The 16,585-nt window shown below is 39.9% G+C and overlaps 3 protein-coding genes across 3 annotated transcripts in view; 2 read left to right on the top strand and 1 right to left on the bottom strand.

The window, feature by feature from the left end:
• Positions 1 to 4,008, bottom strand: part of scml2 (Scm polycomb group protein like 2) — a 28,111-nt gene extending 24,103 nt beyond the window's left edge. Inside the window, exons 1-4 of the mRNA XM_080761054.1 lie at positions 3,881 to 4,008; positions 1,145 to 1,240; positions 699 to 767; positions 30 to 100 (exon numbers count right to left, since the gene is read on the bottom strand). Of these exons, the coding sequence (XP_080617180.1) occupies positions 30 to 100; positions 699 to 767; positions 1,145 to 1,166 (162 nt within the window). The 5' untranslated portion in view covers positions 1,167 to 1,240; positions 3,881 to 4,008. The remainder of the gene's footprint in view (positions 1 to 29; positions 101 to 698; positions 768 to 1,144; positions 1,241 to 3,880) is intronic.
• Positions 4,009 to 10,318: 6,310 nt separating this feature from the next.
• Positions 10,319 to 16,585, top strand: part of cdkl5 (cyclin dependent kinase like 5) — a 32,432-nt gene continuing 26,165 nt past the window's right edge. The window contains exons 1-2 of the mRNA XM_080771991.1: positions 10,319 to 10,594; positions 12,291 to 12,325. Of these exons, the coding sequence (XP_080628117.1) occupies positions 10,558 to 10,594; positions 12,291 to 12,325 (72 nt within the window). The 5' untranslated portion in view covers positions 10,319 to 10,557. The remainder of the gene's footprint in view (positions 10,595 to 12,290; positions 12,326 to 16,585) is intronic.
• Positions 11,745 to 16,585, top strand: part of zrsr2 (zinc finger (CCCH type), RNA-binding motif and serine/arginine rich 2) — an 80,733-nt gene continuing 75,892 nt past the window's right edge. Inside the window, exon 1 of the mRNA XM_080772003.1 lies at positions 11,745 to 11,754. The gene's annotated coding sequence lies outside the window, so the exon portion shown is untranslated. The remainder of the gene's footprint in view (positions 11,755 to 16,585) is intronic.

Genomic DNA, 16,585 nt, shown 5'->3' on the forward strand with positions numbered 1-16,585 from the left:
ATATAGAATGTGCTGTAATGAACAGCTACCTGTCTGAAGCAGTTGGGGGAGGCGGCGAGGGAGGAGGTCTCCTTTAAGTATTCTTCCCAACTGAATGGTTCTATCAAACAGGGAAAGATGGACCTTTGTTTACTGAAAGCTTTTAGCTACAACAATCTAAAAACCTTGATACAGAACAAAGAAAATTGAAATATTCGAACCACTATTTAACCATAACCATATGACTTGCCATAGGTGTGGGTGGAATAGATTGTAGATAATTGACATGTAGCTCAATTAGATATAACATGGTGGAACAGATCAATGCAATGCTACTGGTATGTAGTCTCAGACTCCTACTGTGTTCGCACTAGACGTGACAAAGCAACAGGCTACAAGCCGTTTGCGCAACAGTGACTCTGAGACACTCGCTTGGTCATTTTGTCAATTTTTGTACACAACAAACTACTCTGCGTTCATGTAACCCTAAAATCCTTTACACATGTCGGGTGTGACAAATAAACGAAAAATCAACAATTGTGTTGATTTATCGCTGCGTAATATCTGCGTATATATCAGTTCCCCCCCCCAAATATATTAAAGTCAGTGTGTAAGGTCTTATACCTTTAAGAGTGTAAAAACAGACATGTAGGGTTGAACTTTATAATAAATGGGATGTATGTAGAACAGGAACAAACATGTGCACGGTCAGAACCAACCATTGGATTTATCCAGAGCAGATCCTGCCGTCACACTGCTTCTTCTCTCCTTCCTCTCTTCTTTTTGGTCTGAAATGAGAGATGATTCAACCAGTCATCAGACCCTTTTGGATCCATTTGGTTACATTGGTTACATTTGCACACATTTGCAAACCTTTTAATAGACAAATAATCCTAAATGGATAAAAAGTGAGTGCTGGTATTCCTTTCTGTTACATTACATTTGCACACTCTCAAGAGTTACATGGATATTTATCATATTACTAGTGGCTGCTGTTGCTGTGATCAAATATTTACGCAAGTGACACAAACCAATGGAGTAATTGAAATAATTTGAAAGAAAATATATGTAGGAGAATAATAAGAGGATATTCAATATATATATATACTTTATTTAAACAAAGCACAGTTATGTTAGTATTGTTGAAGCAGATTGTTGTGCCTACCTCTGTGTGGTGTTCTACCCATGATGACTATGGGGAACCGCACTACTCCAGCTGGGGCAAAATCGGACAGGACCTTGTTGATTCCTTAAGCGTATCCTGGAGACAGAGTACAGGAAGGCACAGTTCATCCTCATAAGCTTAACATTGCTAAACTCAGAAATAGAAAATTAGTAGTAGTCTGCGACATGTTTTAAGCCTTTTTGTGTGTTCGTGTGCATAGAAAAGCGATGTAAGGTGTTAAATTAAACAGTCTTTTTTACTTTGTATCTTTGCTTTTTTTAGAACACTCTGGACTTTTTGTGTGTGGCAGATCAGAAATAGATTCAGAAATATAGGATTCACATTATACAGGAATATCCAAATTGTTAACCACCTTAAATCCTACTTTCCAAATTTCCACTAAGTTTCAAATGTTGACATTTGTTTTGCCCAACATAGGGATGTCAGGTTGAAAGTCATTAATGTAACACTGAAAGTGTAACATAAAGACATAAGGGGGTTTAGACTCCAGATGTCACTATATACTGTGCATTGCAACATCACTTGATAATGATGGAGTAATACCTTTAGTGCACAGGAAAATGTAAATCCATACAGATTAACATTGTAGCCAGTTACAACAAAGTATGCAAAACGTAGTTATGTGTTCAGATTTTAATTGTAAAACCTTGGATCACATTTCATTTCAAAAGGTGTTTATTATGAACATGAATGTGTATCCATAATAAAAACAAAAAGTACCTTTTGGATTTCTGACCTTTTTTAAACATTACTTCTGTGTAATTGAAAAAGTTCACCTATTGTTTAATGCCTCACTTCTTTTACACTGGAGATCATATTCTGCAGATGAAAATGTTGGACCTTTAACGTATATTTTGAAATAAACTATTATTTATTACTACCATACTTTTGGAACAAGACTAATATCAACTTGTTTAGCAAGTTTGCAGATGGAATGGAAATATAGAATATTTTGCAGTTTCAGTTGTCAGAAAAAACAACTTTCTATAATAGTCTGATGTAATTACAATACAGTCGTTACCAAAGCCTGCTGAGCAAATCTGGTCGAATGATCCAATTCAGGCTAAAAATAAGAGAATAGCCTACTCTTCCTGTAGTCATTTCATGGTAATATGGTATCAAATCCAAAAGTCTGAAAAAGCAATAAAAGTATTCCAAGATGAATGATGAATTCCAAATGAAATCTCTGGAAATGGGAAGAGAAGATACAAACAATCCCTCCAAATAAGAAGAGGTCTAGTCTACTTTTGTTGTCTCAACAAGTTAAGCGTCCAGTACAGTGTATACTATCTGTCCTTTGCCTTCCCCCCCTCAGTCCTTAGCTGTGAATCCCTTTGAGTTAGAGGCCATAAAGATTCCAAGCTGCCATAAAAAGCCATTAAGAGGTGTGCACGCGGGGAAGTCTGCTAGCTAGACATGAAAAGGATTCCATCATTCCAACTCCACTACCAACCCATCTTCAGACTGAGTTTACTTTGAGCTGGCCTGTCTGCTTCGTTCAAAAGGGTCAGACAACTCCCCCACCCCAAACACACCAGGAAGCACTTCAATTTTACAACCTCCATTTCTCCCAAAGCACTGATCTCTGATTAGCGTAGGCCTACTACTACTCACCAGCGCTATACAGAAAATATGTGAAAACTGACCCAAGACACTACTACTGTTGTGATGACAGGAGTTGTCAGAAAGTTATTTGATTTATCTTTTTGTGTTTTTACCGAAAATAGTCAGTCATTGGGTGGACTTTGACTGAAGTGAACATCCTCATGAATATTTGTTAATGATTTAATTGCCCAATTAAAATAATTACGATAGGCTCTATATATCTAGGCTATATTATTACAACATAAGATGTGTGAGTTTTGCAATATAATTTATAAGCTACACTGACAACGCCCACTTACAGTACAGTGTGTGTGTGTGTGTGTGTGTGTGTGTGTGTGTGTGTGTGTGTGTTTGCGCGTGATTGTTGGTAAAGATCAGATTCCTGCTGTGTGAAGCCATCACGGTCAAGCCGCTGCACTGCTTGGCAGTGGGGAGTGGGCGTTACCTAAAATCGCTTAATTTCAATACAGCAGCACATGATATATTTGATCAATGAATGAATTATAACTAATAATAATAATATGTCTAATGACACAGTAGACTGCAGTTCTGTCGTGGCTGGGTGCCGAGTCCAGACAAACAATATACATTTTTGACATGTGCGTGTGCCACGGATTGCGCGATATAGGCTATAGGGAAAATTATTTTCACGGATAATAAGTAGAAGAAATGTTGTCTTTAAAATGAATTTGGAGAAAGTGTGACGCATTTTCATTTTAGTTGACAAATTGTGGGCGGGGACATATTGGTATTGGAGCACTACACAGGACTATACATTGTGTATCAAGAAGCAGCAACACGACACACATTAATGCCAAACGTGTTTTCGGTGGATCTTTTCATTCACAACACGCCGAGCGATTATCACCTCCTAGCTGCCTGTCCAGACCACAGAGTCCCACAAAATGTGCCCAGTGTGTTCCTACCTTCCTACACAGTACGCAGCAACGCTCAACGTCTGCAACAAATACACATGCTCTTTCCCCCCTATACAAGTCGAAATTAATAACTATCTGTAGCGTTTTCTGTGGACATCTTCGCAAATAAACGCGAACGAATCCAATCACGTATGCTACAAGGAACTAATTACGAAGCATGAGCCATACCCACCGTTTCGACAAGGTATTTTGATGAGCGACTCCTCACTTTTCATCAGATGCAAGCCGCCATATTCGGTGCACCTCCGCGCATGTCCAACACGCAGGGCTGTAATTCATATTTTTCGACTGAAGGTAAAAAGCAGTAAGAATTATTTAATTGGCAGCCTAGCAGGTTTTAAATGTTTTATATTCGTCCGCCATAATAAACTACGTGGCATATGGAAACGAAAACACGAGAGTTGGGGTGTTTGAATTAGTCAAAAGGAAAGGGAGAAAAAAAAAGCCTTATCAGTGAACAGAGAAGTATCAGGCAATTCAGGCTCAAATAAAACAGTGGAGTAATAATAGTAATGGCAATTTCCTTTTTTATACCTCGTGTGTGCAGACGTACACACACACACACACACACACACACACACACACACACAGAGAGTGTGTGTGTGTGTGTTCACTGTTCAGGAATGATGAAGAGAAATGATGAAGATGCAATGGTCTTCGAGGTCCCTAGGAGGTTAACTTTTCCTGGTGCCTGTTTTGACCTTAGTTAAAAACATGACGAAATAAATGACTAAATAAACAAACGACTGTGATTGAGACTGATGATTGGGTCTGTCTGTCTGACTGATTGACTGACTGATGAGAATTTTTATTCAGATTTTAAGCTATAGCCCTACATACAAATGTTACCAGCAGCAACTGATAAATGAGAGATTTTCTTTTGCTTATTTTGCTTAGAACAACAAATTCCTCAGATAAATAAAAGTTTATTAACAAGAAACATAAATCCTCTAAACAGAATCACAATTATTATCAACACAATAGACCTACTAGCCTAGAGAGTAGGCTACAATTGACATGTTGTGTGAGTTGAAATAACTCTGACGATTAGACTGTGTACGTGTGGTAGGCTACGTGTGATTGGCCCCTATAGGCAGGTGTAGAGGCACGACCCCCCAAAATAATCACTTGTACTGGGGAATTGAGACGCCCCCCCCCCCCCCCCACAAGCACTAATTGGAAATGTTGAATTACCGCCTACATTTTGTTTGACTCGGTTCCACAGATAAATATTATGAAAATAGCAGAACTACAAGCTCAGAACTCCTCACATTGCATTAATTGAGTGCATTTCATTTTCATCCATCACATGGCATGCATTTTGCTATTTCTGCAGGTTTGAGTGGCTTTCAAAAATTAGTTAGTTTTCTTCCATCTCCATCCACTTAATTGTCACATGTCCATTATTGTGTCATATAGCACGCACAATAAACAAAATGTTTTTTGTTGAACTAAAATAAAATTATTAACACATCAATGGAATTTACACAATTCAAACTCAACTTAAATTGTACATATTATAATTATCATCCCTATCTTAAAATACACATTATGAAACCAACAAAGAAAAGTGTAACAAGAAAACACTGGTGATACAGTAGTGCAGTCAAACAAGTATGAAACCATCTATGAAGATTTAAACGGCACTGCACAATTATATTAATCTCTCATTCAGCTTGGGGTCCTTTGCCTGAAAAACGTTGAAGACCCCTGACATATAGACCATGCATGGGCTGTTCAAGCAGGAGAGCACATGGGCCCGCCTTCTGGACCACAGGGTTGGTTCACTGTACGATAATTGGCTACAGAGAAACGTTCCTGATGCTATTGGCTAAGACGAATGTTGCTCAAAAGGAATGACGATTTTGCTGCTATAACCAGCTGATGCTTGAGTGAGGTGATGAACACGGAGCCGTTCTGAAGAACTGTTGATGTTCTATGGACACCTCGGCTCGCCATCGCTATGCCCGTGGATTTGATCTGTCCTGTAGGCCTATTTACGTGAGTACGATATGTTGTGTTTTTGATCAGCCTGTGCCCAGCTATTACGCCACACGAGGTTTTATCGTTACAGTCTTCTCCACACCATAATTTTCATGGACATGATGATGATGCACTGGGCTTCTTGGACAGGTTTCTCACGTTAGACGACATATACCACAGCGGCATTTAAAAGGGAGGCTGGGCTGCAGTGTCACCTTTTTATTATATATAATGGGTGATCATATTCAAACGCTATTTGTGGATATTGTTGTGCAACAGCAACACTGTCGTGAACGTGGTCGATGCACTGACTGGTTTTGACACTGTGTAGGCTGAGAAGCGCGTGGACAGTGTTGGAATGGTGGTGCGCTCCGCAGAGCAAGGATGTGAGACGCAGTTTCAGTGCAGAGAACAGCATTAGGCTATCCTCTCTCTCTCTCTCTCTCTCTCTCTCTCTCTCTCTCTCTCTCTCTCTCTCTACCTGTCTCACTCAATCTCCATCTCTCCGTCTCCTACTCTACTCTACTCGCTCGCTCGCACGCGCGCGCACACACACACACACACACACACACACACACACACACACACACACACACACACACACACACACAGACGAACAGGCGTTGATCGATTATAGGCTATACTAAGGCTAGATAGCATAGAAGGCTATGGTGAAAGTCAAAGCAGGCAGGAAAAAAGTCACTCAGATGATCGAATACTGGTAATTTTGTGAATCCAAATCCAAATTGACATTTGTTACCAGGGGTTAATTTGTCCATTTTGTCAATATTTAAACAGCCTCTATACAGATCTTTCAACCATCTTTCCATAAACTATGATTACCTATATGTCCGCAGCAGTGGTGGTCAAAGGGTCATTTATGTTGACCAGATCTGTAGAGGCGGCGCTCTATATATATATATATATATATATATATACTTTTTTATTTATTTTTATGCCCAAAAAGTATATTATACAGATAAGCTGGGGTCCTGCAAAGGCTTCCCAGCCTGTAAAATAGACTTTCACCAACACAAATCAGGCTTTAATTTGTTTCGGTGAGTACTGAAGTGGTTTAGTTTATTTTTGGTAAAGTTGGACACCTCGCACGGCAGTGGAATTTTCATCCGTCAGCAGCAGACTTTCCTGGTAGGGCGTTAGTGAGAACTCGCTAACGCACTGGGCCAGGGCTACCTAGAAAGTATCCCAGGATATTGCATACACATTACATTCTAGACTATTGGGTGACATGTGCCGTGGCCTGTGACAGATTTGGTTTAAAATATGTAATGTTACTAGCATCCCGAATGACAACAATATTACATGATCATCTAGACCGGCGCCTCGGCCTACTTGGGGCATGTCAGGTTTCGGGAACGATGCAAGCGGGGAATACATGATCATCATGTTATGATGACCTCCTCTTTCCTACTTCCCATACTGTAGGCCTACCTTCTGTTCTCGTTCACTTTGAATCTGATAAAGATGCCTTCCTTCTCCCCTCCATCCCAACATTATTCAGTTTACTGCCATTATTTTATCATTATTTTAGCCATTTTATGGCTTCTGCCCAATTTCTGTTCCATTTATATTGGCTGTGCGGCACAAACATTAAGTGAAGCTCTGCCAATCAGTTAAGCTGACGGGTCGGTTTAGCCAATCAGGGACTGGTGAGCGGCACAAAAGTGACTTGATGCTCGCCTAATCCATGAAGCCAACAGTCTGGGTTGGCCAATCAGGGAAGCTGATGCATGCAATCTCCCGAACACACTGAGAATTGTGCGTCCCAGAAGACGTTGGTTACCACCACTGCATGGTGACCTCGGGGTCATATGAGAAACACACAGGCCAAGTTTGAGATGCTTCGTTCAGGCACTTCAGGTACGAGTCTGCCACAGATTGACAGACAGACAGAATTAATAGATTCATAGAAGAATGACATTCATGTTTTAGAGCAGATGGTAGAATGGTATATACCGGTAGGCTCTTGAATAATGTACCTCAGTAGTTACTTAGAAAAGGTCAGTGATGTTCAAGGCCACTCTACAAGGGGGAAATTCACTGACCTGGTTCCTGTCAGATTTAATAGAAACATTGGCTAAACATTCCCTAAAGGGATCGTTAAGGTGGAGCAGAGTCTGGGTCTAGTCAAGGTCTATAATGTATTGAAATGCATAGTTTCTTTATCTTATCTGCACTGGTAAAACAGATTACTTCTACTAGTCTAAAGCAGTGCATGGTAGGTAGATAGATACATAGATAGATAGATACTTTATTTGTCCTTTCGGAAATTTGTTTTGTGCACAGGAGTCATCAGGATATACATAAAACATATGCAAACAAACAGATCACACAGACACTACATAAACGATAAAGAAACAATGCCAACAGAAGGCCACCAGTCAAAGTTCCAAGAGGTATCACATCACACTTTATGGTTGATGCTTCACAACCTTTTCTGGATCAAGGTCCACTTGGAAAGCATCCATGTGGCCCACCCAACTGACTGGTCAGATGGGTGGGTTGCGTGCAATTTAAGAACATGTTTATTTTAATGATGATCAATCATCAATTGTGTTATGGCTTGAATCAATAGAACTAACATAGTATACTTGAAGTTCCTATGTCGGTATCGCAATGAAAACTACATTTTCAAGGTTTTAGAAGAAGAAGGAAAACCCCCCCCCACTGTGAAGTGAGGGGTGCTCTTATCATCATACGTCATCATACATCATCTCATTCTCAAGAATCTCAACCAATGGCACATCTCCCACCCAATCACTTCGGCCAATGTCACAATTTGCGTCGTCACTTTTGTCTTCAATGTTTGTGTTTACACACTTTTGTCTTCAATTTAAAGCTGCACATAGGAGGGCCTAGTGCCCCTCAAAAATACCAAGGCAAATTTAACTATAGTTTTTTTTTAATACTAATGTTATTATATTATAATTCAAAGCATAGTGTTTTGCCAATTATTTGGGGGAACTTGCAATATCCTCACAGCCCACCAGTGGGCCCTGGCCCACAGAACAGGTTGGGCCCTGCAGGGACGTTAACCAAATCGACTGGAAAGTTCTCCTGGCTGAAGAAATATTAACCTGAGTGAAAACCAAAACAAAGTCTTCATCACCGTTTAAGAAATAGTCTCCCAAAGGGAAGGTCATCAGAACACGATTTGAAAAAGGGAAACTGGTTCTATAAACACCATTTGAAATGATGCTGTTCACTGTGGCTGTACATGTGTGAAATGTACTAGATTTAGAATATCAGAATGTATGAAGGAAGAGGCTAGAGCAAAGAAATATTGAAATATTCAGTTGAAAACTCATATACGACAGAGAGTGGGATGGTTTACACTTAGGCTATGTATTCAATTACGAGATCATCTGTGAAATTAGCTTCATGGTTTTCATGCATTTACTGTTTTTAATTTAATTGTTTTTTGTATTTGAGAGGGACAGTATATATTTTTGAATTAATTAAGTCATGGCTGTACAATACATATAGTACAGTATTGCACAGTACAGTTAAGGATGCAGAGAACATGTATTAGGCATTAGTAATAAATCATGTTAATTGCCATGTAACAATAAAACAAGATTCGACAGAAGGTATGACGAAATACAATGTAAAAACAGAATACAAAACAAATGCCGTGAGAGTACACTGTAATTAGAATTATAACTTAAAATAAGCTGTCTGTTTTAAAACAGTCTACAATGGCATTTAAATGAAGGATAGTGCAACAATAGTAAAATAATGTCATCCGTGTGCAATTTTAGAGCATTGTTTGTCCATGTCAGGGTTAGTGTGTGGCTGCAGGGTGAATGTGTGTGGGTGTTGGAATGGGACTGGATGGAATAGATAGACGTAAGAGTGTGGAAGCCTGCATGACTTGTCCTGAATGATTTAAATGTGTCGGGAAGCAAATGTTGACAAACTTTAAAACTGACATGACCTAGTTACTGTAGCTGCCATCTGTGTCAGCAGCACCACTCAGCCTATGCCAGTGGTTCTCAAAAGTGTGTTCCAGGGAGCCCCAGGGGTACTTGAGGGGGTTCCAGAGGGCCCCCAGCTAAATTATTGAGAGTTAGGAACCAAATGGACCCTTAGAGGTCTGTACCTCCAAGAGTGTACACATGGAATCAAATGGATAAGGATCCATTCTTAGGCCCAAACCGCACCAATAATTCGCCAGGCTTGCAACCAAACGGTTCCGAGTAGTTGCATGAAACCATTAACCCCAATGGCAGTTACAAGGAGTGGCATTGGTGCAGTTTGGGAATTAGCGTTATGGGGGTCCGTGGCCTGATATCAGTACCAAACTGGGGGTAATAAAAAGGTTGGGAACCACTGGCCTGTGCCGCACATGATGGGAAGTGGGACATTCAGGTAATATCTCTCCTGAACACATTCTTTTTTTTTTAACATGCATGCTTGCATCTCTCTGTTCTTTGCTTTTCAGGTGTAATTGTGTGGAGGATCTACCTGAGAGGATATTTGTGAGACGGAAATGAGAACCAAAGGGTAATGACAGAGAATTGAGGTTCGGGAGAGAGAAGAGCTCATGTTCAGGCGGAAACAACCGAGAGAGGGAAACTGAGTCAGAGCTTCGGGGAGAGAAAAAAGGAAGACGAGAACCAGGAGGAGGGAAGGCTGGCAGAAAGACTGATAACGTGGAAAACACAGAGATGAAGTAGCAGAGGAACGACGATGGGGAGTATTCACACCCTTACCAGATGTCTCCCGGACTTCACATGTGTGGGCGTTGTTTAGTATTCGTCCAATCAGGACTGTTTCCAAGCCCTGCCCGTCGCCTGGTCAAAGCAGCTCCTTTCACCTGCTGGAAGACCCCCCGGTGATGTGATGAATAAGTTTGAAGTTCTTGGCATCGTGGGAGAAGGTGGGTAAATAGCTACACACTGCATTAGCCCATTCTGACCTGAGATCAGATTCTAAAAATGTCTTCTACATCCTGACAGTTTTCTGAAAAAGCTATGTTTCTATGTCAGTCGTTCTTCGATTTTTCAAAAATAGCAGACCTACAAGTTCGTAGCGCGCCACTTGTAGATCTGCTATTTTTAAATTGCTAAAGCATAACGTAATGCTAACACCAAAAGGGGTTCTCGCCCAAAATGGTTTAATGTCTACTGCATGTACTATACTGCAGTGATTCCCAAACAGTGGGTCAGGACGCATTCTTGGGTTACGAGAAACATATTTATGGGGGAGTGATTGGAATGGTGTCCGCAGGTGTCTGCCAAAAGGTCAAGCAAGTTCTACAGCTTATCTAGCATCACATCGTTCCTCCTTTATATCGGAGTTCACTAATAAGAGACCACACCTTCTGCTCAAGTTTAACAGTATTTATTGCACAAGTGAGATGAGTATGTGTATTGATGAGGAGCCTGAGCTCTGCTCGGGAGCGGTCAGTCACCTCTGCACCGACACTGCCCCCCTTGGGGCTCTATAGGAGAAGGAGAGAGAGAGTGTTAGCGGGGCAAAGCTGGGGATGAAGAGTTTGTTTGGGAGGAGGGGGAAAAGCAGAGTCAAACAGGTAAGTGATGCGATGACAGGTGTATTTATACTGTGGTGAATGTTAAGTGATTGGCTGTGAGACTTGGAATGCAGGTGTAATTGATAAGGTGATAGAGAACGGGAGTGTTGAGATAAGCAGAGGGTGGTCTCTACTCCTGAACCTGCGTTGAACACAACTTCAATAATGAGACATTGAGGCCGGGTCAGAAAATTGCTCTGCTTAAATAATAGTGAAGTGTTTTAAATATGGTTCCCTCACTGCTATTGTTGTGTTTTCAACAGTTCCACTCAACCCAATGCCTGACTCCAGCTAGCGGAAATGACATGCAACCATCTCCTAATACTAATGCAAGGAGACAGTGTGTTTCTTTCTGTTGATTATAATTCACGCTAATTGTGAGCTCTTGTCAGTGTGCATTATTGGAAATGTAGATGCACACAAACAGGACAGTCATAATAACACAAGTTTTAAAGCCACCAGAAAGTAACAGTTTCACTGTGCCGATGACACATGTCAGACAGTGTGTGGTCAGGCACCATATTGGCATTTACTTCAACTTTTTGTATTGTAATACAATATATATAATGTGTATATGTAATATTCGAACAGTGCATGTGTTAATCTGCGTTGCTAGTGCTATGAAGATGATCTCCAAAGGGAGTGTGGACATGGGCTGTAAATTAAAGTCTGTGTGGCTGTTTTAGTCAGTTATAGTAGCTAGAGATGATCCCATAGTTTGCAGGGCTGTAACCATGATGACGACAGATCCCATAGACCGAATTCCGACTCTCCGGCATTAACACATAAACGCTAATAAACAGCGTATATTTTGGGGAAATGAAAAACAGCAGTTGTGTGTATATATGTTAATCCTCAATGCCTGTGTGCAGATCAATTGCTCAAGCCACTAAGGGGAACCCGGCAGAACACAGGTTTATGACAGAGGTTTCCTTATAATATAGTAAGATATATAAATAGATATAGGCCCAACTATACCTCAAAATTTAACTTTTTTGTCCAAAGACCTGACCCCTTTCCACCTTTTCTCTTCTTTTCCCAGGAGCATATGGAGTGGTTCTTAAGTGCAGACATAAGGTAAGGTATCATTTATTCATAGCACAGATTGATTATTTCAAATTTGTGGTCTTTCTAATATTAATGAAATTGCTCTGATGTAGTTTGTGGAAATTACTGTCTGTAAGTGCTAGAATATTTGTACTAGTTAGGACTGGGCAATTAACTGAAAATATATCAAATATATCATGTTTTTATATATATATATAATTTTTTCTTATATATCAGCAATCTAAATATTAGATAGATTTTTGATATAATATATATGTATGGCAGCTTGTATTGGCCAGTGCACTGGCCAATCACAGCGCGTCGGCCGCGTCCTTACTCAAACGCGATGGTGATTCAGCACTCGCATCAAACCCACACACCCTGGGACATGAACTATCCAAATTGGGAAACGGGAATGCATGGCCCACCTGTTCATGCAATACCCGTTGTATTTGTACTTGTTGAGTTGCTGTCAGAGTACTAATTTTACCCGTTGTCCTAACTCAGTGCGGTACCCACTACCATGCAACCATTCAACTAAATATGGAGATCCCTGTATCTCCATATTTGGGGAGTGGTAATGGAGTTGTAATATTCATGCTACCACTTATATTGGTGCAGCAGCACAAACGTAAGGCAGAGTTTGGCCATCTGAAGGTGGGTCAATCAGGGAAGCCAATGCCTACAAAAAAGCCAAAGCAACACGATGTGTCGCTGACTCGCTGATTATGTGCACTGTATGCCAGATGGCAGGTGTGCAGGTTTTTATTTGTGTAAGATGTAGTTGTTAGGTCATGACAATTGTATTCAATTTGTAGGCATCCTTTTATTTTCTTACACTTTGGATAAACTAGTAGTTTTTCACCGTCAGTAACCATGTGAGTAATATTTTTTCTTCGTATTTTTGTTCTTAAATTATTTGATTTAAAAGAAATTGGGGATTTTCTATGGGATTTTGAATATAATTTATTTTTAAGATCCAGGGGCCGTGGTTTTATTTACATGGTTTAATCAAGCTGGCTTGCATAACAGACCTCTTAATTAAGGAACAGCATCAGTCAGTCACGGTCCTTTCAGGATGCAAGAAAGAAAACATCGTCAAACATATCATCAGCTTTTACATTTTATTTTTGGGCCCTTGAAAAGCAGTTCGATGTGTTAGATGTGTATGCCATTTATGCTCTGATTAAAGTCATTGCTATTTTTTGTTTTATATTTTTTGTTTCACCAATAAATGGCTTAGGACTGGATATGACATGAGCTTGCATAACATTAGGAACAAACACAGAGTACTACAGACGAATTACAGTTTAAGTCCACATTTTATTCTGAACTCTCCACGAAAAAGCCTAGTTGTCCTGACCCCTTATCCATCAGTGTATGCCTGACTGGAGTTCTGTTACTGTAGCTAAACATTGTGCCTGCTTTTGTATTTTCATTCAATCAGAAGAACTATTGTTAGTTGAGTGAGTCATATAACTCAACTGAAAGGGAATTTGTTTACATTTAATGGAAGATGAGTCATCCAAATGACCACACAATCGTGGAAAAGCCCTTTGTTAAAGATGATGAGTGGTCTCAGACCAAAGGAAACAACACAATAGTGGTTTTGTATTAGCCAAGCAGCATAGACAAAGCAAGGCAAGTTTAATGTATATCACATTTCAACAACAGGGAAATTCAATGTGCTTTACACAAAACTTTAAGAGCATTGAAGACACATTAAAAATAACAATACAATATACAATGTACAGGCGCAGGTGTAGGTGTAAGTACCACCAAGTCTATAGGGTTGAATGTATTTATGTTAAATGCTGTGTTTATTGAGCACCATAGTCACATTGCAGAACGTGTACAACATAAACAGAGAGAGAGAGCGAGAGAGAGAGAGAGAGAGATGGCAACCAAGGCAACCAGATGGCATTGGGCCAAGTATTCAAAACAATCTATAATGTTTATCGAAAATCTGTAAACATAACGCCAGCCAAGCTTTCAAAAACATTTCCCACATGTTCTCTCTTCTAGTAGCATACAAGAACATTTACAGAAATATGGGTTTCAGAGTTAAGTCATGATAAAATTGTCTATTCAAAATCGTCTATTCAATATTATTATAAACTAGGTCTATAGATGTTCTAGCATTTCTCAGTTGGAATCTTGGACAATCTTTTGGACAAGCAGTTAACATAAGTGAGTGTTAACATGAAAATGCATTAGGATATTGTCCTCATAACCTAAAAAACATGCAACATAAGCAAGCTCACCGCGCCTCTAGCTAAAGAAAGACATGTTATGCCATTAAAATTTCAGTCTGTTATAAAATAATGATTGTATGCTTGGAAGGACTTGGAAGGACTGGAAGTACAGTCTGTTTGTGAACCAATGTTAATAATTTAACACACAACCACACAGAATTAACTACCATACTAGTTGTAATTGCTTTTTGTCTTGAAAATTAATTTAACATACTGTAGGAATTTCTCTTATACAATTACATTGATGAGAGAACCACATATATTCTGCACTTTCTATGAATTGCGGCTGTCATTTTAAGTTGGAGAGCCACACCACCTAAATTCTTTCATCCTTATACTCTAAGAACTATGGATGAGAACTTCAGTCTAGAATCGACATGATCAAGATAGTAGTATAGAGTTGTCCCGATACTGTATCGGTATCAGAACACTGCCCGTTATGCCCTTATTTGGTCATATCGGGCCATATCGGTATCAGCGAATATGCCAGTCTAACCACCGATCCGACACAGGTGTAAGGGGTTGACACTATGGCAGGTAAATAAAATGTTTGGGCATGTGGAGTTTGCTTTCGAGTTGCCCAAACTGCAAGTGCACGTTTGAGTGAGGAGTCTGCTATAAACACAACACGAGATACTGTATATATATATATATATATAGCTAGATAGCTATAAACACAACACGAGATATCTGTCTAAACAAACATCTCCTCCGCTGTATTCTGTCTCCCCTAGCCGCAATTTGCAACACTAGATTGTTTTATAATGGGATGAATCTAGAGTTGCCATCCATTGACATCCCATTGATCCAAATTGCTTTTGCGATCTGCTTGTATTAAACAACGTTAAACTCACCACTCACCTTAGTAGGGAAAGCTTGAATTATCCTCTTTCAAACTGCAAAGCGTTTGTTTCATTAAAATCTACCGTAGACATGTTATGATCGAGCTACTTTCTGTCAAGAAATTCTGTGCAATTCCTGCATCGTACCACTTGTTTCGAATGTTCACATAATGTAGGAGGCAGCTAGCCTGGTGGAACCACACCCCCTGCTGGACAACATTTGCATTCTGCCAGAAGGGAGAGTATGGTCTCTCTCGGGCAGAGACGAGAGTAACAATTCTGGTTGTATGCGGCCGCTAGCACAAATGTAATCACAACCTAACAAGACTACAACTCGAAATGATTATGGAGATTTTTGTCCCGCTGCTTCCGGTTCATGGTTTCCGCTTGAGAGAGCCCAGATACAGGCAGGAGGAGGGAACTTGTGAACTCAATACTGCCGCAATCTGGCAGAGTTAGGAGGCAGCAGCACGACCCGTTAATAATAATAATAATAATAAATAGTGCTTCCAAAGTCCAACACAAAAATAGACATGTTATGAGCTACAGAAAGTAGCTCATAACATGTCTACGGTGGATTTTATGAAACAGACGGTTTGCAGTTTGAAAGAGGATAAGTCAAGCTTTCCCTACAGCTGCAATGTTGGTGAGTTTAACGTCGTTTAATACAAGCAGGTCGCAAAAGCAGTTTGGATGAATGGGCTGTCAATGGAGGGTATTGCAACTCTAGATTCGTCCCATTATTTAAAAAATCTAGTGTTGCAAATTGCGGCTATACGTCTCCCATTCTCTCTCAACACAGCACACACGCGCGCACACACGTGCACACAGACACTTTAACGTGCAGTCTAGTGGCTCAAAAAGCTCATTAACTCTACTACAATATATATATAAAAGAAAACACCCGCAGACTTTTGTCGCATGTTCTGCACGGTTCCCTACAACGTGTGAAGAATGCAACACTGCTGAATGGTCAAAGCACTTTTTCCCGGTTGGTGGACTTCAAAATAAGATTTATTTTTCTTATTTTATTATAAATATTATTCTCTGGTATCAGTATTCGGTATCGGCTAACACATAAATTGTGGGAACGAAAAAAGGGATTCAGGACATCCCTAGTAGTATTATGCAATATGCATTATATAATATAGTATTGTTAAAGTCAGTGTTTTCAAATCCATTTTCAGTCATGT

This window comes from Protomyctophum bolini, assembly GCF_963924005.1.
Source record: "Protomyctophum bolini genome assembly, chromosome: 1".
Lineage (NCBI taxonomy): Eukaryota > Metazoa > Chordata > Actinopteri > Myctophiformes > Myctophidae > Protomyctophum > Protomyctophum bolini.